The 26,270-nt window shown below is 38.6% G+C and overlaps 1 protein-coding gene across 2 annotated transcripts in view; it reads right to left on the bottom strand.

Annotated features, from left to right (window-relative positions):
- Nucleotides 1-5,762: 5,762 nt before the first annotated feature.
- Col1a2 (collagen type I alpha 2 chain) overlaps nucleotides 5,763-26,270 on the bottom strand; it is a 37,499-nt gene continuing 16,991 nt past the window's right edge. The window contains exons 23-52 of one of the 2 annotated variants that reach the window (XM_008822559.3): nucleotides 26,117-26,215; nucleotides 25,155-25,208; nucleotides 24,604-24,702; nucleotides 24,169-24,222; nucleotides 23,641-23,694; nucleotides 23,443-23,496; nucleotides 23,129-23,182; nucleotides 22,112-22,156; nucleotides 20,903-21,001; nucleotides 19,485-19,592; nucleotides 18,775-18,828; nucleotides 17,639-17,692; nucleotides 16,872-16,925; nucleotides 16,723-16,776; nucleotides 16,514-16,621; nucleotides 16,120-16,173; nucleotides 15,035-15,088; nucleotides 13,756-13,917; nucleotides 12,843-12,950; nucleotides 12,052-12,159; nucleotides 11,685-11,738; nucleotides 11,489-11,596; nucleotides 11,298-11,351; nucleotides 10,844-10,951; nucleotides 10,313-10,366; nucleotides 10,083-10,190; nucleotides 9,502-9,757; nucleotides 8,491-8,675; nucleotides 7,544-7,786; nucleotides 5,763-6,770 (exon numbers count right to left, since the gene is read on the bottom strand). In XM_008822559.3, coding sequence (XP_008820781.1) covers nucleotides 6,624-6,770; nucleotides 7,544-7,786; nucleotides 8,491-8,675; nucleotides 9,502-9,757; nucleotides 10,083-10,190; nucleotides 10,313-10,366; nucleotides 10,844-10,951; nucleotides 11,298-11,351; nucleotides 11,489-11,596; nucleotides 11,685-11,738; nucleotides 12,052-12,159; nucleotides 12,843-12,950; nucleotides 13,756-13,917; nucleotides 15,035-15,088; nucleotides 16,120-16,173; nucleotides 16,514-16,621; nucleotides 16,723-16,776; nucleotides 16,872-16,925; nucleotides 17,639-17,692; nucleotides 18,775-18,828; nucleotides 19,485-19,592; nucleotides 20,903-21,001; nucleotides 22,112-22,156; nucleotides 23,129-23,182; nucleotides 23,443-23,496; nucleotides 23,641-23,694; nucleotides 24,169-24,222; nucleotides 24,604-24,702; nucleotides 25,155-25,208; nucleotides 26,117-26,215 — 2,847 coding nt within the window. In that variant the 3' untranslated portion in view covers nucleotides 5,763-6,623. The remainder of the gene's footprint in view (nucleotides 6,771-7,543; nucleotides 7,787-8,490; nucleotides 8,676-9,501; nucleotides 9,758-10,082; nucleotides 10,191-10,312; nucleotides 10,367-10,843; nucleotides 10,952-11,297; nucleotides 11,352-11,488; nucleotides 11,597-11,684; nucleotides 11,739-12,051; nucleotides 12,160-12,842; nucleotides 12,951-13,755; nucleotides 13,918-15,034; nucleotides 15,089-16,119; nucleotides 16,174-16,513; nucleotides 16,622-16,722; nucleotides 16,777-16,871; nucleotides 16,926-17,638; nucleotides 17,693-18,774; nucleotides 18,829-19,484; nucleotides 19,593-20,902; nucleotides 21,002-22,111; nucleotides 22,157-23,128; nucleotides 23,183-23,442; nucleotides 23,497-23,640; nucleotides 23,695-24,168; nucleotides 24,223-24,603; nucleotides 24,703-25,154; nucleotides 25,209-26,116; nucleotides 26,216-26,270) is intronic. The other variant, XM_029558343.1, reaches the window with a different exon arrangement.

The following is a 26,270-nucleotide window of genomic DNA, read 5'->3' as shown; positions in this document are numbered from 1 at the left end:
AGGGAAAGTAGATCTATAATCAGTGATCGAAAAGCATGATGAAAATAATTATAATCAAATCTTCTATGTTTCTTTGAAGTGGATACATTTATAATATTACTCATATGGCCATGCAAAGAACTGGTGATAATAGGTGATTTAATGATGTTTAAAGCCCTTGAGTAAATTCATACAAGCCAAGAAATTTCCCGGAGGACAGGAATTTAATAATTATGATCATTTCTTGTGCTGATAACACTTGAGTTGATATTTCTACTGCCAGAGTTTGAGAAAAATCAAATTGTAAAACTTAAGTGTCAGACATTTGGCAGACATGTATGAGTTACAGTGCATTGTGTGGAACAATTGGTTTCAAGTAAACAAAAAGGCCCTTTCTAAGTTTGGGTACCTTTCTTTCTGAAATTGGATGTGGCCAATGGCATGCAGTAACCATCAATTAAAAGCAAGTCCTTCTTTTGGTCAGCGATTTTACTTTTTCAAATCTATTCTTAAATTGTGAAGGTGAGATGGTTAGTTTACTTTTATAAATTAAAAGGATTTTAAACTATTAATGAAAGCCAGATGCCTTTTTTATTAGATTATGGATCAGGGCTCATCAAAGTCAAGAGGGTTTAGAAGTCTGAAGGACTTTCTCTATGGTAGGAGAAATTGATGGGTAATTGAATTCCAGATGTTATCATTTTAGCCCACTATGGCCTGAGAAGGTAGCTCCCATGGAAAGGTGATTGTGGTTTTGGTGATAGAGTTAAAGGCCTTTAGGGAAGAGCCAACCTGGTGAGCTGATGACAGGAATGGTCCTGAGGTTGAGTGCCCAGTCTCTACCCACCTGACAAGTTACACTCCTCTCTCTGATCCTGATACTTCTCTAATAATCCAATAATTAATGTGCTAGCACTTTACAGATGAAGATGGTGTACAGGATTAAAATTCAGATAGCTCTGTGTCTGAAGCCCCGTGTTCATTTTGCCATATTCTCTTGCGTTCAAATAATCCTTGAAGCTTACCTCCAACCCCATGGCGTAAATCCTCAGAGGTTGGTTGCTCACTGCAGTTTAGGTCAACACTTATGTAGTTGGACAGCGCTATACCCAGAATGTCATTGTCTGTGGGAATTAGGTCTCTGCCTCTTTTGGACTTCTGCTTATCAGTTCTATGGGAGAGATATTAACGATAGATCGGGGAAGGGAGATGAAAGAGGGACGAGGAAAGGGAAAGAGAGGAAAGTGAACGCAGGAAGGGAGGTCTGGAATGAAGGAGGCGCTTTGGGTGCTGTAAGGAGTAAGAAAGCTTCTGTTTCCTTTGTCAGAACCGAGTTTGCATTCCGATGGTGTACACTGGGGTATTCTAAGATCCAGCCAGCAGGGGGAGCAGTGAACTTGAAGTGACATCGTGTGGGGCTAGTCCTTTGCTCAATAGAAAGGGTATCCATAGGTGTTCTTATCCTGCCCCATATCAATAGATTTCATTTGAAAACGATTTCTTCTATTTTCTTTCTACTTTTTTTTTTGGCTAATTAAGCTGGGGACCACCATGAGCACTGCTACGCTAGAAAATAATACTTTGATGAAAAAAAAATGCATTTTGTATTTATGAATCTCTTTTAATACATGATGAGTTGCAGTTTGAAATTTACCTTTCCAGATGCAGGAGGATTACTAATTTTAGTCAAAATTTCCATTAAACCTTGGATTCACTCTTAGACAAAAGCCAAAATAGAACTAGGGAAATGGGCAGGAGGCCACGATTTTGGTGAGGAACTATTGGCACCCGACTACTGATGAGAGAGGGAGAGTTGATATTCTTTAAGGGAGTGACTCTAGACAGACTGAACATTGTCCAGTGGATGAACTCACATACAGGGACATTTGGGTACACAAACATGACTCGAAAGGCTTTCACATATATGACAAAATATATGAAGTCCTGTGGGAGGGCTCTGGGGAGGGTGCAGATGGGGAACGGGGAGTAAATGTGATTAAGATATATTGTATAAAATCCACAAAAATTCAATAAAAATATACCAAAAAATAAAATGTCATAATGAAACTCATTATGTATAATTAATCTACACTAATAAAAATAAAAGACCAAAAAAAGATTCAGATTCAGAATAGTAGTTTTCCATAGGAGCAGACAGTTGAGGAGATTAGACTCCATGACTTTCGAAAGTCTCTGGGAAGTAACTATTATCTTTACAGCATATTTTTGTTTTTAAAGACAAGGTCTTGCTATGTAGTCCAAGATGCCGTTGAAAATTTGAACTCATGCTCTTCCTGCCTCTGGTTACCAAGTGTTAGGGTTACAGGTGTCACCCACCAGCTTACCCTTAAAATCTCCTTTGGTTCCAAGTACCTGCCATCTTTTCATAGATTAAATCCCATCTTTGTTTAAAGTTTAATAACTATCAATTTCATATTTTTCCTAAAAGGGATATCTTAATAATTAACCTCGATTATTTACTTTGCTCTTCTTTAAAGAAGTTCTAGGGAGAGATTCATTTTGATATTAAGAGTATAAGGCTGGATTTGATCAGTCTTGTTAGGACACAGAACAGAAGTCTCATACTAGGGAAGTGGAAGATGAAAGACAAATTTCTGTTTTAGTTTGGGCTGGTGCTGATTGACTGTCTCAGATCTTAGGAGAAACGGTATGTTCTGTGTAAGTCTCTTCCTAATTTGGAAGGGTAGGAATAAAAGATTACATGAAATGTAGAGTGACTGGAAGCCAAATGACATCATCTGCACTTCACCCAGTGCTTTTACACTGCTCCTCCGGTCCCCTAGGGTTCTGTGATATAGGTAGAGCAGATGTGCCAATGGAAATCTCCTAGAGCCCGAATGTTAACCCAGTCTTTAAGAGGCTTTTCCCAAGGGACCTGGGCTAGTCAATGGTGAAGTCAGCTTTTCGGACCACAAATTATCTGCTCATTTTCCTGATTGAAAGAACAAGTCAATCATGGACTGTCTGTGGCCTCACTGCTGCAGTTACTGGTGCTCCCTGAGGGTACAGAGTTGTTGAATCCCTGGCTGATCCAGGCACAGGGCTTGAAAATATATTTTAGCTACAGGATCAGAGGGTCAGGGAGCTGAACTAGCAATTCAGCATTAGCGCTCTCCTGTTGGTACTGTAATACCAACATATTTCAAAATAGATAGAGGGCCCTGGAAGGATTTAGATACATCTATGTACAAAGAAGATTTACAATGGGTTATTAAATGAGAGTTCTGAGACTGGCTTCACGAGATGTGCCAACTACTCTTCCAAATTTCCCCTGGTACCACTGTCAAAAGCAAAGCCCTCATCTAGATGGATTGTTGTTTTGACCCAGAATGACATTTCCAACTTTTCTTATCCATAATCCAATTTCTGAACTTCTTTTTCAGTGATATTAAGCAAAATAGCATAAAAAAAGGTCTTTTGGCATTAAGGGTAATTGCTCAGGTGTCTGCATTTTGTCAGTGCATTAGCCTTGTTGATTTTAGAATTTTAAATGACTTATAACATCCCCTTCCCAGTTCTTGGCTACCTATCCCATCCCTCTCTGATGTGCCATCCTCTTCCTTCTAACATTCACATGAAGTAGAGGTGGCTGACTTGCACTTGGCCAGAGGTCAGAGGAAGTCCCATGACATATCTGTTCAGGCTGGCAGTTAGCTTAGAAAAGGGCATTAGTCATAGAAGGGCCAAGTCTTCAGGACATGGCTCTATGGCCATTTTGTCAATCTAGGAATATTCACTGTGGACCAGTTGGCTTGGTAAGTATTAGACTGTTCTAATATGTGTTTTCCATAACAGAGGCATTTAGCCAGAGAGGGCTGGTGGGTGAAATGAGCTCTCTGGCAAAAGAGGCCAGTTACCAAATATCACCATATTGTATGAGACTAAGGGTAATCTCTCAAGACCTTCAAATAGTGTCCAGTTATCCTTACATGGCACTTTGTTTAAAATACTGTCCACACGTGGTTTGTTCTATCATGGCAACTGAGCTGTAAGAACCTTGAGGATACTGCTAGTTTTGCATCTTTCCCAGCATCTCCTTAAGGTGGCTGATACAAACTAGAAACCAGGTCAGCTTTCCTTGCCCTCAGGAAGCAGGTGGGTGGGAAGATGGCATCCCTCTTCCTGGTGATGGCCACTCCTCCATCAAAATCATTATTGTTTGTGGACTGTTCATTTCTTTTGAGCTGACTTGTTGTAAATGATACAAGAGATAAAACTACATTATAGCAAATTTGGAAAATTCAGGACTGAAAATCATTTTGTAACCTGACTGCTCTTTTTTATATGCATGTTTAATATATTTCTAGTGACAGTGCACATTTTTTTTGATCAGTTTTTCTTTTGTCTAGTCATCCTCATAAATGTTCTTAGGCTACCAAATTTTTATTTAATTATTTATCCTATTATTGTCTAGTATATAAAGCATTTTCTCATTCTGATCTATTAAATGTACCATTGTTTATTTAACCATTTTTAGGTTGAGTGATTATTAAGAGACTGCTGACTTGGAAACCTGCTGACTGAGGTTCAGTTATAATTATTCTAGCATGGTATTTGGGGAATAGATGATATTCACAAAATGCCAAATTTCTTCCATAGTTATATTTAATCTAGGGTTTTCTAACTGTTCTTTCATGTTAGTTTGCTCTTGCTATTTTAACTCTTCATTTAAGGGAGTGCTGACATTTTGATCCTAGGGTTAGCTTTCCTTATATTGTATGATCGGGTATACTGACTCATTCTTATTGGACACAGAATGTAGCGGCACCAAAGACATGCAGATAAATTTATCGAGTAGTTCCTCAATTGGTGAAAAATCAGAATTTCACATAGTACGTACAAACACTGACTCCTTAGGAAATCTGAACTTGGTGTATGAGAACTGTGCACTTAAACTTTAACAAGCATCCCTGAGTTCTGATTCTGGTGGGAGAAAGACCGTAATTCGAGGTTACCATTTGGTTACTAGACCTTGCTTACTTTTTAGAGTTAATGTTAAAAATTTTATCATGCTCAATCTTTCCCTTTTAAAAATAATTGAATCTTGAGATGACTTATAACAGGAGGCAAATATTACAATAACAATTATGTTCTGCAACAGGAAATAAGTTCTAAATGAATCTTAACATTTTACTTGACACATTACTATGTTTAAGTGTGTTAAAGATGTCATTGAAAGGTACAGGGGAGGAAAATGAACTTGATTTGGCAGGTAGGTGTTCACAGTACTATTATCCACAACTGTCTGTGCTGATTGACAGCACACACATTACCTCTGAACAGGCATTGTGCTCAGTTGCATCAGATTTAAGTGTGTGGCATTTTTACTGAATATTTGAAACTGTTTTAGTTAATAATATTAATTGTGCATAGACCAACTTTCAGCCATGGTTACAAAGTTCTTGGTGAATAAGAAACCAAAAGTTTCTTTGGACCTTTGCTTATAGAAAACAGGTCAACAATACTATGTTGCTCAAGAATTGCCTTTTCTGAGTAGCTAAAATGCTTCATAATGTAGAAAAGAGCTCTTTCCCAGTTCTAGATATGGAAGCTGAAATGCAGGCTCAGAGGCTGAAGGCCACTTAGCCACCAGGAGCACAGCTGAAATTGGAGCTCAGATCTTTGAGTGCTTCCATGTTCTCTGCTCTTTCTACTCTTTTTCATATTTTCTATCTAATGAGGGCACTTGTTCTAATGGTTGGTAGAGGTCTATACTCACATTGCAAAGAGCATTGAAGCAAGGAATTTTACTCAATATTTTCTTTTGGAAAACCAAACATGCTTTATTTCATTTTTCACAATTTATTTAAACATCTCACATATACAAAATAGGTACAATTTGATTTTTCTGCTTGTCTAAGAAACAAGGCTTCTTTGGAACCGTGGAAAAGAATGAAAATGAGACTGGCAAAGAACCAGTGCTGAATCTAAAGAAAGAGGAAACTTTGGGCAAAGGATCTGGAAACCTTCAGTTGGGGGTAAAAATGGAAATATGGTTGCTAATTCAAATTTCTTAAAAACCCACAATACAGCTCAACACAGAGGAGTATTTCTTCTCTAATTCTCTTAGCACCGTTGACATTCTTCAAGTATCCGAAATACTATTAATTAGCACCTTTGTATTATGAACAAAACAAAGCAAGTACCTCAGTTCATATCTGTCTAGGTCAACACCCATTGAGGGTGGTTTACACTCACAGGAAAGTGTTTTGAGGTAGTTAAAAACCTTTGGAAGTTCGGGTTTTAAACTTCCCTCTGTGGAAGATAGTCAGAAGCCACAAGTGGTGCAAATGTTCATGGTTTTTTTATTTTTCAGTTTTTATTTTGGTTTTCTTACAAAGGTTGACAATTTCCACAACAGGGGTCAGAATGTTAAAAAAAAAAAAAAAAACAACAAAAAACAAAAAACTTAAAATCTTTGCAGGGGGAGAGGGAGGGGAGTCAATTGAATTGTATTGCACAATGCTCTGATCAATCTTTCTCTTCTGCCCAAGATTTAAGCAAACAGATGTATAGAAGACATGGAAGGATTTGGCTTTCAGTTAAAAAAGAGGAAGAAATGGGAAAGAGAAAGTTTCTTTCAGGTTTCTTTTTCTTTGGTTTTTAATTTAGGTCGAGTTCATTTATTTGAAACAGACTGGGCCAACCTCCACACGGAATTCTTGGTCAGAGCCACCAATGTCCAAAGGTGCAATATCCAGGAAGGGCAGGCGAGAGGGCTTGTTTGTTTTGTATTCAATGATCGTCTTGCCCCATTCATTTGTCTTTTTCTGTTTGAAAAAAAGGAAGAAAAAGAATACATAAAACAATACTATGTCTGTATCTGGCTTACGTCTGAAGCTCAGATTTTATAAGAACTTTTTGGCTTGTGCACATTATTCTGAAGACATGCCCCAGATCAACAAGTTCATCTTTGAAATGACAGTGTCAAGGGTACCTTTAGGGGGAGAAGTTCCCACCTACTGTAAGTATTAAATGCATTTGGATACATATTCTAGAGACTTATTTTTATAATATCATTTTCAGATTTGCGTGTGTGTGTGTGTGTGTGTGTGTGTGTGTGTGTCCCCGGGAAGAGACAGTTGGGTAGGTATGCAGTAATTTTAAATTTCCTTCTATTTGTAGCATATTGTAGGAAATATTTACATAGTTTTCCTTTATAAAGGAAAACTTCTACAAAAATTAAATGTATGTCATACTAATTGCATAAATACATAAAACTATAAATTAAAGCTAAAGCCTTTGAAACCTCAAGAAGTTTTAAATTATGGATATATTACCACTTAAAAACTCTAAATATTAAAGGAGAAACGATGACTGTGGGTATAAGTCTATTGCCGTACTTCAGAGTACACTGTAAGGCAATGTTTGTTAAAAATTCCCTGAATTTATAAGAGAATTGTCAGATGAACTTAAATATATTTAATATGAAAGATCAAATAAGTTAGGTGTCTCATCCACCTGCTCATTTAATAGTCTAAGCTAGAATTCCCCATTCCACTTCCCTAAATAAATACTCCCCCTGCTTTTTTCTGTTACTTACAGAGCAGCCATCAACAAGAACAGTGTACGTGAACCTGCTATTGCCCTCAGCAACAAGCTCAACATCATTGGAGCCCTGCAGAATGACAGCCTTATTCAGGCTGCCAGTTGCCTCATCCAGGTATGCCACGCTGTTCTTGCAGTGGTAGGTGATGTTTTGAGAGGCACGGTTGGCTAGCAGGCGCATGAAGGCCAGTTGAGTCGCCATTTCCTTGGAGGTCACTCCTTCTACATTGTACTCAAACTAGAGAGAAGATGGGAATTCTAGTTAAGTGGAGGACACAGTAATATTAAAAGTCAAAATTTTTAAAAAGTCTGGTATAAGGAGAAATAATGGAATTGTATTTGAAAATCATCAAAAGGATGATTTTTAAAGGAAGCTCGATTTACTTGTCTTTAAATCCTTAGTTATCACGATGGACATAAGATTTACCAGATAAGAGCAAGGTCATCTAAAATAAGTCACCTGATTCAGTTATGTGTTAATGTGAATGTCCCTTCATTTGAATAAGCAAGCCATGAGGTAGAGTCAGACCTCATTCTGTTTCCTGTAATTTTGTGATTTATTGAATTCTAGTGGTATTCAATAACATCGGTGCAAATGTTTGATTAAAAATTCAGAAAAGCTGCTCATGCTCTGAAATACATATGCATAGCAGGGGTGGGGGGTTATCTGCTGGCCGGTACACCTTCACATGAAATGACATTAGTCCGTTTCTCCAGTGATTGCCCATTAAATCAAATTTGAATAATAACTTTGAATTAGATGGATGTGTCCAATCAATCCATCTTTTAATGGGCAATCTAGGATAGAACTGAAACCTGAGAAAAGAGCAGTTTTGTTTAATAAGCCCATGGGAGTAGGAATTAAAACATAGATAATTAAAAAGCAAATGATCCTGAAAAATAATATTTAGTAGAGGACGGCATATTTAGAGGATTCCTTACCTGGCTGCCACCATTGATAGTTTCTCCTAACCACATGTGCTTGTTGGCCTGGGAGCCCCTGTATGAGTTCTTGGCTGGGATGTTTACAGGTTGGGCCTGGATGCAGGTTTCACCAGAGGAGAAATCACAGTATACTTTGATGGCATCCATAGTGCATCCTTGGTTGGGGTCAATCCAGTAGTAATCTTTTTGGAAAATAAAAGCCAGATGGTAAACTTTTCTCTAAAGAATGTACATTCTAATTATAATAATACATTGATGATATTTAATATTGATTTCCACAATAAAAAATTGTTTTCTTTCTTTTTATTTTATGTGTATGAGTGTTTTGCCTGCATGTAAGTAAGTGTACCACATGGGTGCCTGGTCCCAAGGAGGCCAGAAGAGGGGTCTGATCACCTGAACAAGAGTTAAAGATAGCTATTAGCCACCATGTAGGTACTGGGAATCAAATCTGGTTCCTCTGCAAGAGCAGCCACTGCTCTTAACCACCGAATCAACTCTCTAGCCCTCTATAAGGAACATTTTTAATGGTTATGTTACTGCTCCACATTTAATGGGAAGAGAGTGGCTATTTTTAAGATTCCTCATCCCTTTTCTCTTTTTCTCCATGAAAAATCAAATTAGGATAGCCAGCTGAGGCAGGAGGATTAAAAATTCAAGACCTACTTGGACTAGTGTGAATTCAAGGCCAGCCTAGACAACTTAATGAGACCTGGTTTCAAAATAAAATGTAAAATGTGGCCTGGGGATGTGGCTTTGTGTAAGAGAACTTGCCTAGCATACCTGAGGCCTTCTATTTAACTAAAAATAATAAATAAATAAGTAAATAAATAGATTAATAAATAACCAGACAAATGAGGGTGGATATGGGTTAGGAGAAGAAATGTTTCATTAATTGGGCATAATTTTATATAATGTGATTCCCCCTCCCCCTCCAAACATATTTTCATTCTAAAGGAAAAGTTCAGATTTGAGAAGAGTTAACCTGGGTTGAACATTTGAACCTACCACTGCTCCATTCTGGGTGGCTGAGTCTTAAGTCCCGACATGTGCGAGCTGGGTTCTTCCTAGAGCCTTCAGGCGTAAGAAGGGTCTCAATCTGGTTATTGAGAGATTTCAGAGTGGCATCAACTTCATAGTCCTTGGGTCTGAGAGAAGGTGGTGAGCGAGGCTGATCAGCTCTGAAGTCTCCTTCAAAACCAAAGTCATAACCACCTCCGCTAACACCAGGAGGCCCAGGAGGGCCAGGAGGACCAGGAGGACCCTAGGGAGGTAAGGATGAAGGAAGAGATTTTAAATGGGTGATGGTGAGAGAGGCATCTGGGATAGCAGATTTTCAGAAGTGTTTCCTACCAAAAACATGTTCTAATATGAGAAAAAGAAACAAGTTCATGTAAATAAGTAACTTATTCTCAGCCACACTTACAGGGGTAGACTTAAAAAGCCCATTGCATACAGTTTACAAATCTCTTAGAGGCATATTTAAGTGGGGCTACTTTCATGGGTTGTCAAAGTTTGCTTGATTTAGTCTGAAGAAAACATTTCTTTGTTCAGGGATGCTCTAAGTTATCTCCTCAAGTCATACTTACAGCAGGACCTTGGCTACCCTGAGAGCCACGAACACCAGCAGGTCCAACTGCACCAGGATGTCCAGAGCGACCATCTTTGCCCGCAGGGCCAGAAGGACCAGCAGGTCCCTAAGGAAGAAGGAAACCAGGAGCATATAAGTAAGCAAAACTCCACAGGTAGCAGCAGCCTGGGGCTCACTGCCTGGACAATTGTTGACTGCAAAGATGAACTTTCACTTTGATTCACCTACCCTGGGACCAGCAGGACCCACGGGGCCCGGAGAACCTTGGTCACCATGTTGGCCCTTTAAAGAGAGAATAGAAAAAAAATTTACACTTTCAGAACACGTGTCAATAGATAGATTCCCCACCTCCAAATTGGATGGAAAATTTTAGTTTCAGTGGACTCTGGACTGAGAAAATTGAAAATGTAAAGAGGGTTCTTTTCTCCCATTATATCTATTATATTCAATTATTTTATCCACAAGCTATTTCAACAGTGCAACATTAGTCATTCCTCTAATTATATTTGTCTTAAGTGGGGTTGAAGGACACTGTTGCCAGGAGACTTTAATATATGTGCTTCTCTCTCCCTTAACACTCACCTTTTTGTGTTGGCATATGAAATAGCATCATCTCTGAGAGAGATGAAGTTAACTAGAGAATTGGAATGGAGTTGAGGCAGAATGTTTTAGACAGTAACAGGGGGCATCTGAGGAAGGTCCTTCTGACTGAAAGCCTTTGAGGTCAGTATGCATGCAGAATGGTCATGTTTTACTTACAGCGAGACCAGGGAGACCCTGCAATCCATTGTGTCCCTTTAAGCCCGGAAGACCTCTAGCTCCTTTATCACCAGCCTCTCCCTTGTCTCCTCGGATGCCTTGAGGACCCTTTATGGAGAGAGAAAGAGGTGGGTTTTACTTTTTTAAAACAATGACACTCACTTCTCAAATGCTGTTTAACCCATTTACAAGAGACCTGTAAAAGTCTAATTGGGTTCTCATCTCTCCTGATCATCTGCTTTAGTTGTGCCATCCACAAAAGGGCTACGTCCTTATCATTATTTAATAGAGCAGAAGACACTTAAAACAAATCAAGTTATCTGAATCATTCTTCACCATGGACTAAACTATGAGAGTCTAGGCTGTATATTATCTATTTTTCTAAGTTGATAGTTCGCACTCACTTATTCTCCTTAAATGTTAATTTGTAAAGAAATCTTAACTGTGTACATACACTAGGACCTCTTGGACCAACAGCACCAACAGGACCAATAGAACCAGCAGGACCCTGTGAATTAGAAAAGAAAAACAAAATTCATCAGCTAAATCCAAGAGCCTTCTTCTAATGACCCCATTGTCCCTAAGTGTGAAGTCAAAGTGAAGCCCATGAGGACAACATTAAGGGACTGGTATTTGCACACTTACAGGTTCACCACGGTTTCCATGTTTGCCAGCAGGACCCACGGAGCCATGAGGACCAGGTGCTCCTGCAGCACCGGTGGGACCAATGTTGCCAGGGTAACCACGCTCTCCCTACCAAAGACAAAACATGAAGCTTAGCATCAGTCTGACAATATTTTAATCACTTTTAAATTAGAGAAAGAAGAAAAAGTGTTCTGACCTTATGTCCAGGTTGACCATCACGACCTGGGGGACCATCATTTCCAGGGTTGCCCTGTGAGGACACCACGCAAATTAAGGCTCTTTGTGAGGCTCTGTGAACCATCAGCCCCATGTCTCAGCTACTCTACCTTCATTATTCAGACTGCAAAAAAATGGGATCAAGAACTTCCCAATTTCAATTTTTAGAAGTATTTTTAATATTTGGGCCCTAATTTCCATAGTTTTAATATGAAGAAAGGTTTTAATAAGGAGAGGCAGACCATCCAGTTTAGAAACTTGGAGCAGGATACCTCAGTTCAGCACACAAAATTTACGCACAATGAAATCAGGCTCAGCTCTATTTTATAAACCAGTGTTGCACTCACATCACGACCAGCTTCACCAGGGGCACCATTGACTCCAGGACTTCCCACAGCACCTGGGGGACCACGGGCCCCAGGAGGGCCTGCGATGCCCAGAGGACCAGGTTCACCCTATAGCAGCAGAGAAGATAAAATAACATCACTCTCATCAGAATGCTAACCTTACCCTCCCAAACAGGCTCCAAGAAATTCTAAAGAGAGAAGGTAAATTGAATGTGAATGGGCTGTATTCTGGTAAGAAGCACATTAGTGTCATCCTCACCCTGTCTCTAATCTTAGAGGGTCAGTTGTGTGGTTAAAGAATGTGGCTCTGTACCAAGGGAGTCTAATTGCAACCCATATCTCAAATGAAATTAATTCATAAAGTTGATAAAATTTATGGAGAAGACATGATTCCTAGCTGTTGTCAGGTACGGGGTTAAATTGAATGATTCAGAACTTCTGGAGTTTCTTTCTTTCTTTTCTTTTTTTTTTTTTTTTTTTTTTTTCAGGATAAATGATGCCAGCATTTCACACTGCAAAGAAGTAAATGCAATTAGAGCTTATATCGTTCTTAAGCACGTAGAAAGAACAAAATCATTCTGCATAATGTTAAGCTGTGTCTTTATAGTGTGTGTCTAAGTAAGGTAGTATTAAAGCTTCCTAGATAAGTGACATGTGATCTGTATAAAGAAAATGCCATGAATAAAAATCTTAAGTGGAGTTATTCAGTGATCAATCTGTCACATTTGAAGTGGCAGCTTTTAAAATCTTTTATTATGTTAATGAGAATCAGATTGGTGTCAAACACTTACCAAAGCACCAGCAATACCTGGCAGACCACGTTCACCTCTAGCACCAGGGAGACCCAGGATACCAGGAGCACCAAGAAAACCCTGAGGACCTGGGGTACCAGGAGGGCCCTGGATGAGAGGAAAAATACTGATTAATGGTAAGCTTACTAGTAAGCTCCTAGCTGATAATACAGATTAAGTATTGTGAGAAGGAGCTGCCCTCAGTTTCAGAAAATGCTGGTGAGTTCCTATCAGTGGGACACATCCTTGAATATCTTTTCTCTGAGGAAAACAGTAAGCTTACATTTTTGTTACATATATATGTAACTCCAGTTTCAGGGATCCAGTGCCCTTTTCTGGCCTCTGTAGGCACCAGTCATGCCCCTGGTGCACAAACATACATGCAGGCAAAACATGTACACATAAAAACACTCATACATAAAAAATGTAGGTGGTTGGGATTAATGGAGCCATTCGGGGAGGGAGATCCAATTTTTATGAACTCTATTCAGGGAAGTAAGTTTTTCCTTGATCTCTTAAGTTCTAACAAATGTACCTTTCAGAGCAGCAATTACACTGAGCAACACATGTTTAAAGGAGTCAGCAACTTATAAAGACTGATTAATTTACAGAGGGATGCCACAGAAATGGGATTATTTTCTAATCTTGATACCTTAGGTGGCCTCAGCAGTTAAAAGTGCTGTTGCGATAATACTGCTTTCCCTCACTCTCTGTCATCCTTATTATATGCTTTCAGAGCATCTGCTAACAGGATGGCACCTATTGTGTGCTGGACAGATGTCCTGGCTCAACTGAGCTCTACTTGAGAGCCCGCAAGTCCTCATCAACAGATATATGCCACTTGAGGATTCATAGAAGGACTTTGTTCTAGCTCAACATAAGGGACTAAAAAAAGGAATATGAAATCACTTACTGTAGTACCAGGTTCTCCAGAGGGACCCTTTTCTCCAGTAAATCCAGGGGGACCAGATGCACCTGTTTCTCCAGTTCGGCCAACTGGACCTTGGTCACCACGAGGACCACGAAGCCCTTCTTTACCAGCAGCACCGGGGGGACCAGGAGGGCCAGTAATACCCTGCAAGCAAATGTGCAAGGTCATTTATCTGTCAATCATTATGGGTCTAAAAGGGAGCTACAGAGCTTCTAGATCATGAGATGCAACAATGCTGGCAATTCAACAAAATAACATCCTGGACATCTTTAGAATTTTAAAGATCCCAATAGAAAGAATTAATTCTGCCTGTAATAAAGCAAATTGATGAGACCAAGTCAGCAGGAAATTTCAGTGAGAAAGCACAATGAATGCTATGTTACTGGTATCCTGGCATATTGGAATCAGAACCATGAAGAGTCATTTATAAATGAATGGGACTTTGGGCTCTTAAGAACTCTGCCCACTCCTTATTGACGAAAGCCAATACTGGCAACTTGTTCATAAATAAAAAATGTGTATGCTTCTCAACTAGGTTTAATGAAATGCCTACAAGGAATGAATATTTTTTCTGTTATGAAATTGTAAAAAGATTCCAAGAAATCAACATCTTTGTTTTTCTTTTTCCCTGAAACCTTAATGGGAAGACTTAATCCCTGGTAGTTAATTAAATTCTCTTGAATTTAAATTTAAATAAGATTTAAACTAGAGGCCAAACCACCTTTAAATTTAAGATCATACCTTAGCAATGGAGGCAGAATGTTATCCATAAAGGGTAATTAGATATAGACATATCAGATGTGCAACCAAAGCAGCTGTTTTTCCTTTTATTTTTAACAAAGAGGTCATGCCTTCCAAAGAGTGTTTGCATTAATAAAAGCTACTAAAACTGATACTATAAAATGTAATTTGTAATGATTGTCCCTTAATTGTTTGTCAAAGCTGATTTTAGAACAGGAAAATGCTGGGAAATATTAATGTATTGTCATAGAGTTTTTATTTTTTTAACACTTTTATTAGTATGTATATGTGTGTGTATGTCATATGTATGGAAGTCAGAGAGCAATTTGTGGGAGTCAGTCCTCTTCATCTACCATGTGGGACCTGGAAATTGAACTTTGGTTGTCAGGCTTGGTGGAAGCACCTTTACCTGCTGTGTCATATTGCTATGCCCAAGAGAGTTTTCTTTTACTAGTTCTACCAGATGCCAGTTCTTATGGTAAGAGTAAGTGAAGATGTATGTTTGGAATGATGTACTTACACTGGGTCCAGGGGGACCAGTCCGTCCAGCAGCACCAGGGAAACCAGTCATACCCTAAAAACCAAACACATTAAAATTCCATAGTCAGACCAACTTCAAATATTCACATAAGATAAACATTTTTCCTTTGAAAAATCATCATGGGACTAGAGATGGACCAAAGATGCAGCCTCAGGTGGATACTATTTAACCAGGACCCTGAAGGCTCTCTACCAATACTTCCATACATGTTATCATATGCTACCAGTTGTGTATCATATGCTACATTTCATCAATCTTAATGTGAAATGTGGGATGTCCACATTTCATGTTAAGATTGATGATGGTTCTTTTTTTTTGGACAGGGTCTGCCTAGTTCCAGACTGCCTGGAAGTCAGAATGTGGACCAGGGTGGGCTTGATCTCATAGAGATCCACCTGCCTCTGCCTCCTGAGGGCTGGGATTAAAGGTGCATGCCACCACACCCGATGTGATGGTCCTTTTGAAAACATTAACATGTTATCCGATGGTGACAGAGGAAGAGTATGAAACATTGTCATAATTATATATTAACTTGTATATGTTAGTAACCATCTTAACCACATGGCTGGGTATAAGGGAAGAGACACTGGAAAAGTCTTGTTGTTTATGGAGGGAGGTATGAAAACAATCCAGAGCATTAAGTACTGCCTAGTAAGAGAAAAAATGAACTCCCAGTGGAGTTCATTCCTAGGGACTTCTGGGTCTCTGGAAAGTCAAGATGTGAAGGAACTTGGCCAGGCAGAAGAAGTAAGACATCAACAAGAGGATAAAGCGCACCAAAGAAGTATTCTATCCATATCCCAATTAAACTTCCTGGGTTTGATCTCTTGATGATTCTTTCAAGTGAGGCATAGGAATATCTGTTGTACTGAGCTGAAGCTGGGGTTAAATTAATGTCCATGTAGCTGACCATTTCAATGTTGTTTCACTTCAAGATTTATCTGATCAGAGTGAACTTGAATATCAAACATTTCCTTATCACAGATCAAATTTACCAAAACTTTCAAATTGTTCCTAGTGGGGACCAAAGAAAGAAAAGTGATGAGTCCATTATAATTACTCACAGGGGGCCCTCCATCACCACGACCTCCAACAGGACCAGGGGGACCATTTGGACCCTAAGTGCAAACAAAAAAGTGGCATAAATCAAAAAACAAGTAACTCTTAGAAATATTATTCTTTTTTTAGGTGGATCATTCTCATATGTCTCCTCTATCACTGAAGACAATTTAGAAATGAAATATGATTGTTTAATTTGAAAGTTGTTCCTTTTATGAATTATTGAAGAATTAAAATAAGACGATATGTACAAAACTTGTAAATTTTAAGAGGTGTTTAAAGATGAATTTTTAAAAAAATCATCTAGTTGGAATCCTTAGTAGACAGAAAACGCCGAATTGACATATATTGAATTATAAAAACTTATGGATGTGTTGACCACAAGTGAATTCAACTTACAGATGGTCCAGCAGCTCCAACAGGCCCAGCAGGACCAACAACACCATTTTCACCCTTAGGCCCTTTGGTTCCCCTCTCTCCTTTAGCACCAGGTTGACCAGCAGCACCCTGTTGAAAAGGAACAGCAGTAAGTTCTGGTATTCTGACTCACTATACTCCCTCCACAGTTTGGGATGTTTTTAGATTAACTTCCATTATCTGATACTCACAGCAGGACCAGCAAATCCATTGGGGCCAGCAGGACCAACCTCACCACGTTCACCCTAGGTACGAGATAAAATGTTATTACATCCTTAGCTTCATGAATTTCTATAAACAGTGAAGGATGACTATCTAAATTACTCAGATTTCTACTTACAGGGCTACCTCGAGGACCAGCTGGGCCAGAAGGACCAGCAGCACCAGCTTCACCCTGTAAGAGGACCAAAGGTCAGAGATAAGCTGGTTAATGTGCCTCAAATAGATGGTGGGAGGGAAAGTGAACATCAGTAAACAGAGGGCTATTTTCAGAGTTTGTAGTTGCCTTGGAAGAGATAACTAATGTCCATCTCACAGAGTAAAATGGAGCGAATTCGTCCTCTACTTAATGCTGTATTCATTTTAAGAGTTGGAGTGGTATTGGTTGTACACTAGCAAAAACACTATAAATCAGTCACCATAATACCAGGAATAGGACATTTTAATTTTTAGATGGACACAGGGCTGATCTATTTGCTGCAATCTTTGCAATACAATAAATAAGGTCTATTTTAAATGGACTGTTCGATGTGAAATGGGAACACTATGTATTTTATTGATTTTTTTTCTTTTTACAATTGAAGGCTTTGAGAAGGCTTAGTGCATTAGGATATTGTTAATGGGCAACAGGGAAAGTCTTTAAAACAAATGATAGGGATTAAGGTATAGATCAGACAGCTGGCACAGCTATAGGGAGGGAAAGGGAACTTCAAACAAGCAGCATTTGTTTCCTACTGCTCTGTGACACAGCTTGGTTTTTAAAGAAGTGGGCTAGAGACCCAGCCATGAAAATGAATTGCTGAGTCTCTTTGGGTCTAGGGCAGGCAGGAATTTTTAAATAGTGCTATTAGTTCAGAGAGTTACAACTCAGTAAAAATGCATGCTTACCCTGTCACCTGTGGCTCCGGCAGGACCAGGAGCACCTACAGCACCAGGAGCACCCTAGAATCCAAAAGGAAACATGTCTTACTAAAAACAATCCATAGCATCCAAAGTGAACCCCCGCCCCCATTCCCTGCTGCTATACTTATGCATGGCAGAATGCCCACATTGTACATTCTGATAGGACACCCAGAAAGCCTCTGAGGACCAGCAAGACTGCTCAGCAGGTAAAGGTATTTACAGCCAAGCCTGACAACCTGAATTTGATCCCTGGGACCCACACAGTAAAAAGAGAGAACAAACTCCCACATACATTCACACACACACAAACACAAATAAATACATGTAACTTTTAAAAATGCCTCTGATTCATGTCAGTTCTAATTATCAAGGTTCCCAGAAGTCAGTTTTGGGAGGCAAGAATGGCAGTGATAAAGGTTTTGGAAATGTGAAAAGCCAGAACAGGTGAAGGATTTAGGAGATCTGTAGTCTCAGATCTTGTAAAATTCCCTAGGGGGAAGCAAATGAGTGGCCTTGCTTGGACCTGTGAGCACTGTGTGATTCCAGGGGAAAACTACAAGAATGTGTTACAGTTACCAGCTTAGACAGAGAGGTGACAGAACAGAGAAATGGAAGCACCACCCCTGGAAGCTCAGGTAGGATAATTACATCTCAGTGGGGTCATCTTCAGCATCTCCCTGGCAGTCACAGCTAATCTCTGAAGCTGCCCTGGCATCAAATCTTAGGGCATACATGTGAATAACTGTAGGGCCCTGCCAGGGTTTGTGCATCTTTAAAATGTAAGAGAATTGCAATTCTTCTAAAAGCTTTAATATCACTTAAGACAATCATTTCATGTTCTTCTAAACCTACAGATTTTTGTGTGCAGTGTGTAGTTGGGATATTTGACACTAAAGAAGGTAGAAGATTTAAGATGTGATTTTCAAAGGTATTTCATGCTGAATTTTTCTTTTAGAACATGTAAAGTGATATTATTAGTGATCTAGGAAGAAATGGATTGCAATTTTGCTAAAATTGAATTCTTTAGTAGTTCTATTTTGGAAATTTTCTCAATTCGAACTAAATAAAATATTTTTTAAAAATCGAAGTACAAAGAAACATAAAACCAGAATTCTACTCACACGAGCACCATCTCTGCCAGGGCTGCCGATTTCGCCCCTGGGACCAGTTTCACCCTGAAAGTATAAAACAAGAGCAACTTTTTGTTTCTGACTAATTTTCAAGATCAAAATCAACTGTAGGTGCTTTTACAGAAGACTCTATATAATACCCGTCATTGTTTAAGATTTTTAGTAAATTCTCAGTTTCCTACCATCCAATAGGATGTTGAATGAGGAAAGCAGTAAGAAACTAATCACTCAACACACTTTCCAGATTATTGTTGAACATTTTTTTAAATATACTTCTCTGAGGCATAATGAAACAAGTTACAAATTGATGGGGATAGAATGGTAAGGCAACATGACAACGGGTTGTGGTGCTTGGTCACTCTTACAGCATAACGAATGCCATAGCACGGTTGACAGCTGTTCAATATCGCTTCTTCCATTAATTAGGGGAAGATGAGGCATTATTGTCCGTGGCATTAAAATGAGCCTCATGTATTACTCAACACCATCTGTTTGCATGAAATTCCATGGTAGCAAGGAATTTTGCCAGATTAGTGAGTTTAGAAATGCTTAGGTGCTAGGTGGCATTGGGAAATGTACATAGATGTCAAAATGCTACCAGACCACCTGCTAAGGACTATAAACTATTGGGCACCCTTGCACAGCCTTCTTGGCTCAAGTTCAAGGACGGTATGTATACCAGCCCAACACTGAGAGACTACCTTTTCTCCTTTGCCTCCAGGTATGCCGGCAGCACCCCTCTCTCCTGGGAGTCCACCAGGACCAGAGGCACCAGCATTGCCTGGAGCACCAACCGCACCAGCTTCACCCTGGAATCAAAAACGTGAAATCAATTACTTCAATGGCAAAAGAAGAAAGTAAAGAATCAAACTCTTGAAGAATTCCAATTTAAACATTTAATAGACAGCATTCTTGGCTGCTTAGAGACACAAAGGAGGGCCATTGAAAGGAGGGAGACTATTATAAGGGGATGCTGTTAATGACATGATGACTAAAGAGAAGAGGGTAGTGGGAGACGGTGGCTGCTATTCTTCTGTAACCAGCGCCTGATCCTCTTAAGAAAGACAGGCATGGAAAAGAAGACAGGACAATGGGAAAGGGAGATTGAAAAATGTTTGCCCACAAACCTTTTTCAGTAAGTCTCTTAGCCCAGAAACCATAGAAAGAGACCTCATCAACTGGGGAGCTGATTGTTTCCTGAAGAGTGGAGACTATAGCTTCCATAAAACTCTACAATTCTATATACTTAAAGCCTGTTGGCTAGCTACTGAGATGAATAGATCCCTTTAAAAGCGCCATTGAATGCCACCATATTTCCTTTCTTACCTCTTCTCTCTCTTATCTCCTTTTCAGTTTTTTCCCCCATTATCTTTTGACATAATAAAAATAGCTTTTTGAAACTACTCTTTACATTTTTTTCCCATTGAGGATAAGAATCAGAAGAAATATGAGTTGCCTGCTTCTTACTGTGGCTAAAGAATTTTGGTTTCCAGACATGTGTAATTTTATTTCTTTAAAAATATAAACTACAGTTCTATTTTGGAACACAATTTTTCATATTTGTGCCTTTGGGTATATGTATATTCAGGGAATTTTCATCATTATAAACTCTTATTAAAATCTAGACTACTTTTAGAAACTTTATAGTGTGGATGTTGAAAGGGCAAAAACCTGTTTTCAAAAATGAATAGGATTCATTTACCCTCCTTTAAATAGATTTAAATAGAATTAACAATGTAATCAGAAAAGGGCAAAATACTCTTGTAGAATGCTGAGATTTCTCTCTCTCTTCAAGCTTCCTTTTTTGATAGGGTCTCCGTAGTCCCAGCCCACCTGGAAGTCACTGTGTGGACCAGACTGGTCTGGATCCCACAGAGATCAGCCCACTATGCCTCTGCCTCTGCCCCTGGAGGGCTGGTGCTCCCCACCATGGCCGGTGTAATTTTTTAAAAATAATAATTAAGATTTGCTGGAATCGGATTGCTATTTACTGAGGTAAAAATAATCACAGAGTTGGGAATAAATAAAAATCTGTAAAACAGTCCTTTTATTGTAAAGGGTCTACTTATTGTACAGCACACTGGTCCATTCCATCTATCTATAAAGTACAAAATTTTACCTTGTTTCCATCAGGCCCTGGGGGTCCAGAGGGACCTCTGCTTCCAATAGGACCAGAAGGACCAGCAGCTCCGCTCTCACCAGGGGGACCACGCTCTCCCTGTTAAGATAGCAATTAGAAGTTACTCTCAGACAGTTTCACGCACCAAGTCTTCATGTGTTTGGAGTTTTAGACCTGGTTCTGCCACTCTTTAGCAAATGTAAATGTTTTTCATTTCTCATTTTTTACGGGTATAGTGGAGGGAAGGCATGAAATAATCTCTGAATCCTACTCAGTTCTATTGTTCTGGGGCTACAGTTCCACAGTTTTCACTTCTGAAATATAGTAGTCAACCTTTGGAATTTATTTACTTTTGGGGTGATCTTATCCTTGCTACATTCACAGGTTAAAAACAGATATTAGTTGTGCATTGTAATTAAAGGAAAAGATTGTGGAGTTTTAGTTGAATAACATGGGGAATAGATAAGGTCACATTTTCCTATGTCTGTCCCATTTCTGATCTCATGCAATATTGATGTAAAAAATTACTCAACAGGGGACATATATGTATATGGTTGTTTATTTGTATCTATTTAGGTGAATATCTCCAAATCTTCATCTAAATGTCACCATAACATAGCATTCTCTGGTGCTAAATATTTATCTTATAATTCCACTTTACTAGTATGTCAAAGGAGCTTTTTCTAACTTTATTCTATGGTACTATTTTTTTCTTAACTAACTTAGGTCTTCTTAAGTATATAACAACTTTAGTCTTAAAATCCTAATCATTGTAGTTATACTAATATTCATAGAAATGTGAGTATTTTTTATTTCATAAAACTAGATTCATGAATTTAGCTTTAGACTTTGAACATCACCATGTGTTGCAAGCATTCACTTTGGATCTTAAATATTACTTTTTCTTGTTTCAGATTTGGCCACATTCATAAGTATATTATTCTTTTCTATAAAGAGGATTTATTATAGCACATATATTAGCTTATTTGTGTTTCTTGTACCCACATAGTTATTGAATAGAAAATATGAACAACTAATCAGAAAATTTTACTATTAACTTAGAAACCTAATGATGTCTACAGATCAAATTTGACTATGAAGAGGATTAGGAACTTCTTTCGAGGAGGTTATCAATGGCAGTGCTAGGAACAAGCACTTTTAAAAACACATTGCCAGAAGTTTATGAAAATTAACTAAATTAATACTTACTCTTGGACCAGCAGGACCAGGGAGGCCAAATTCACCAGGGAGACCCTAGGCAAAACAGGACAGTAAATAAATCATGAAATATGTGCATGACTTCTAAAATCACTTGTGGTTAAAGTATCTAAATTGCTCTGAAACTTCAAAATTAGGCTGTATGGGCTCTACCCACAAAAATGGTTCAGTGTGAAGGCTAGCAAGTGTAACAAAACCTTCAACTTTATGGAAAGATACCAAACGAAAATTACATTGATGCTAAAGATGTGTTTATGCTGGAACTTGGTATCAGAAAACTTGTTTCCCATTTTTTAGTTTATTATCTTTTTTAAAAGTGACAAAGCAGACAATCTCCTTTGGTAACATGATAAATAGCAACAAACATGATCAGGCATTGCCTATTTTAGCTATATAACAGACTGCCTTCTTAATAGACATTATCATATTCTGTATATTACCTAGTTAATTGTATACCCAAGCGTATCTCTTTTATTACTGGCCAGCTGTCTCTTTTTGTGCCCCACTGTTGACAAAGAAGACCAGGCCACAGAATGTAACTAAATTGAGGCGCATTCATCACAATTAGAGAAAATGACTCAGAACTCATGCTCTGATTGTGGATAGCAGTGTCATGTTTGAATGCCAAGAAAAACATTAAAGCAATTTTTCAGGGTCTGGTTTGATGGAAAATGAGTGCATTTACGTTTTCACTATGGAGAAGGAAATAATTTGTATTTTAACATGATGAAGAACAAAACAAAAAGTAAAGCTATTACATGAAATATTCATTGATAGGTTTTGCTTTCATAATGTGCTGTTTCATTCAATCCACAAAACAAGGCAATTTGAACAAAGTATAAATAAGTTGTTTCATTTTCTCATTCAACACCAACAAGGTAGAACACTATCATTAGTGTGTGAAATATGAAATTTTCTATTATATATTGTAATTACATGGCAGTAGGGCATTAACAAAAAAACAAAAGGCTTAGATTTGGTGAGTTTATTATCGTTCAGTTTACTCACTCTTTCTCCAGGTTTGCCAACTTCTCCAGCAGTTCCTGAGGGACCAGGCAGACCCTAAGTGAAGAGAAATGAGGATATCAATTTTCTGGCCAAGTTCAGGGGAGTTGTAAATAATTGGGCTTATGAAGGAAACAATATCCTAAACATGGAAGCTATTATGTGTTATTAAAGCATTTCAAAAAAGTTTGCTTTGGAAAACTTGTGCCCCTGGCTCCAGCTCTGAAGTCATAGTCTGTGTGGTGGTGGTGAGGGTTACAGGGCACTGGAGGGGGAGCATGTAGGCAAAATCAGGACTTGCATTCTTGTTTTCTCACCTGGAATCCTGGAGGACCAGCAGGACCCTGTTCACCTTTGCCACCTTGGACACCCTGAAAATGACAGGAGAGAAATCACGGATGTCAATGTCTGCCCCACTTGCTTTCTTAGCCATTTAACATCTGTACAGGAAAACAGAGCTGGATGCTTTGAAGGATAAGCTATATTCTAATTTAGAAAGGAGCAGGGATACTCACTTGTAATCCAGGAGGTCCCTGAGCACCGTTGTTCCCATCAGGACCTGGAGCACCCTAAAATATGTTTAATAGAAAGGCATCATGGTTACAAGTTAGGCATTTTAAGATACTTCAAGGCATCTTCAAAGTTAGTTCCTCAAGACAAAGTTGACATTTAAGCATGAGTTAAACTCGCTTTGAGTTTCACCAAGTTCTGAATGTTGTCTATTAACTTTTGATATAGTTCAAGAGAAGTCCATGGATGAAAGGCAGTTTATAAGGAGCAGGGAATATTAGCAGATATTCATAGCCTCTTAGTCATAAGATGAGTAAAATAAAGAATAGATGTGTGGGAATCTGATTTTGCATATATTCTGATTTGTTACTGCTCACTGCCTTATCTGTGTGGTTATAAATAATGACATTTTATGATGGTAATAGGACCCTGAGGATGACTCTTGGGAAAGTAACATAATGGTATATGATAGCCTCAAAATATGTGTTTCTTGGGTGATTTCTGTGTAGATTAGTACAGAGATTAGCACTTACCCGAGCACCAGCAAGACCGGGATGACCCTTATCACCACTTTTGCCAGGTTCACCCTATAAAAATATTAAAAACATATAGATTCAGTGTCAATTTTTCCATGACATTTTGAAATGTTGATTTTTTTTTGCTTCTTTGGGTGTTTTTTCTGACATTGCTCAGCTTTAAATTTTCTGTCCAAGGCATGATCCAACATCATGTAGCTCTGTGCCTAAAAAGGGGTTTCTGTGTTTGTGGAGGTATACAACTCAGAAGGCAGGTTTTCAGCAGTGTGTAATGACACACTGGAGGTAACGCTTTACATAATGTCATCTGCAGTTTTCCTGTGTTGAAAGGACCTGCCTCAAGGTAAAGTGGGCTGAGAAGCAGGAGACAAATATTAGAGTTTGGTGACAAGTGATGGGGGTGGGGTTGGGGGAGAAAGTTATGATTCTTACAGAGGGGCCTTTGGGTCCAGGGAATCCGATGTTGCCAGCTTCACCTCTTGCTCCAGCTGGGCCAGTTGGGCCAGGCCTACCATCGATACCAGGGAGACCCTGAAACCAGAGTTTAACTTTTACTCAGCATCCTGTGGTTTCCTGATCTCAGACTTAGGATGTTGTTAAGTGATGAAACAGAATAGTTTTCTGAATGCATAGAGCTTCATGTGCAGTGTCAATAAATTATGAATCCATTTCCCTTTTTGAAATAGGATGTCAGAACACAGCCAATTCAATCTCATATGGTGCAATTTCTCTCTCCCTTCCCTTTCTATACCCTTGTCACCTGCTTCAATTTCCCCAGTCATGGTTTTCTTTTCCCTTCTCTGCTTTCAGTCCTGTGTTCATTTGGACCCCATAATTACAGTCTATTACCTTCTGTTCCCAGATGATGTAGGTGGCTGATATTTATTTTCAATGTATTCATGTATAAATAAGCCACAAAAGTAGACTTGATGAGGGTGCAGTAAGTGTCCTTGAAAATGTAATGGAAAATGAGCAATACTTACCACAGGACCTTCTTTACCAGATGGGCCAACATTTCCAGGGGAGCCAGGAAGACCCTATAAAATAAATGAGGATGCTTTCATGTTGGCACTATAGCCCACATACTCAAGGCTCAAATTAATTGAAGCCTCACAAAAGCATTTTCTTCACTTTTTGTTTGTTGCCTAGGACGAATCATTAGGGATATTAGCTCCTCACTGGAAGAAATGAAAAGAACTCTAAATTTGTCTTCTATTTTTCATGCCTTTCTTATATTGAATTTTAGTGCAACCGATCCATTTATAGATATCAGAAGGAACTGTTAAGTAACATACTATACGGACAAAATGTATCACGCTATTTACTTTATAATGGAAAAAATAGGTTTAGTAAGCAATTTCCAAAGTGGATTTTTTATTGCCATATTTAGTATCCCTATTACTTGTTTATGGTACAATTACAGTTGATATTCACCCATAAGAGATAATAGAGCAAAAAAATTATTCCATTGCTATGGATTAGAGCATCTCTGGATCTAAAGGTCATTTCTCTATGCCTAGTGTGATGCTGAATACATTATAGTACTTTGAGATTGCTGGAAAAATGATTTCACTTATGAATTTAATAAACTAATAATGTATAGCCCTAATACATTTCATGAACACCTTATATAAAACTCATAAACTAAGATAAAAGATTTGTGCTGATAAGAGAACCAACCTAATTTGGCTATATTAAAACAGATCTATTTTTCCAAAAAACTCATAGCCACTGAATCAAGTAATAAATAAGAAATTGATGAACTAGCTCGATACATAAAAACATCTATGGAGCTTTAATAAAGTTAAATTAAAAAGGCAAACATCAGCAAGTCTACTAACAAATCTACTTTAGTTGTTTTTATTGTTCCTGTCAGTATGAAGCAGCCATTTAAAGAAGGCAACAGCTCCAGATACGACTTACAGAGGAGTGATCTGAAACTTACTCTGGGTCCCATGAGACCAGGTTCCCCAGGGCGACCAGAATCTCCATTAGGACCTCGGACTCCAGCAGGCCCAGTTGAACCACGATTTCCAGGAGGGCCCTATTTACAAGCAAAGGGTGAGTAAGGATGCTGATGCTGAGGACATATCTAGCAC

This window comes from Nannospalax galili, unplaced genomic scaffold, assembly GCF_000622305.1.
Source record: "Nannospalax galili isolate Female #2095 unplaced genomic scaffold, S.galili_v1.0 scaffold85, whole genome shotgun sequence".
NCBI classification, from domain to species: domain Eukaryota; kingdom Metazoa; phylum Chordata; class Mammalia; order Rodentia; family Spalacidae; genus Nannospalax; species Nannospalax galili.
Note: the sequence above shows the minus strand (reverse complement) of the source record. Positions and strands in the feature narration are given on the sequence as shown.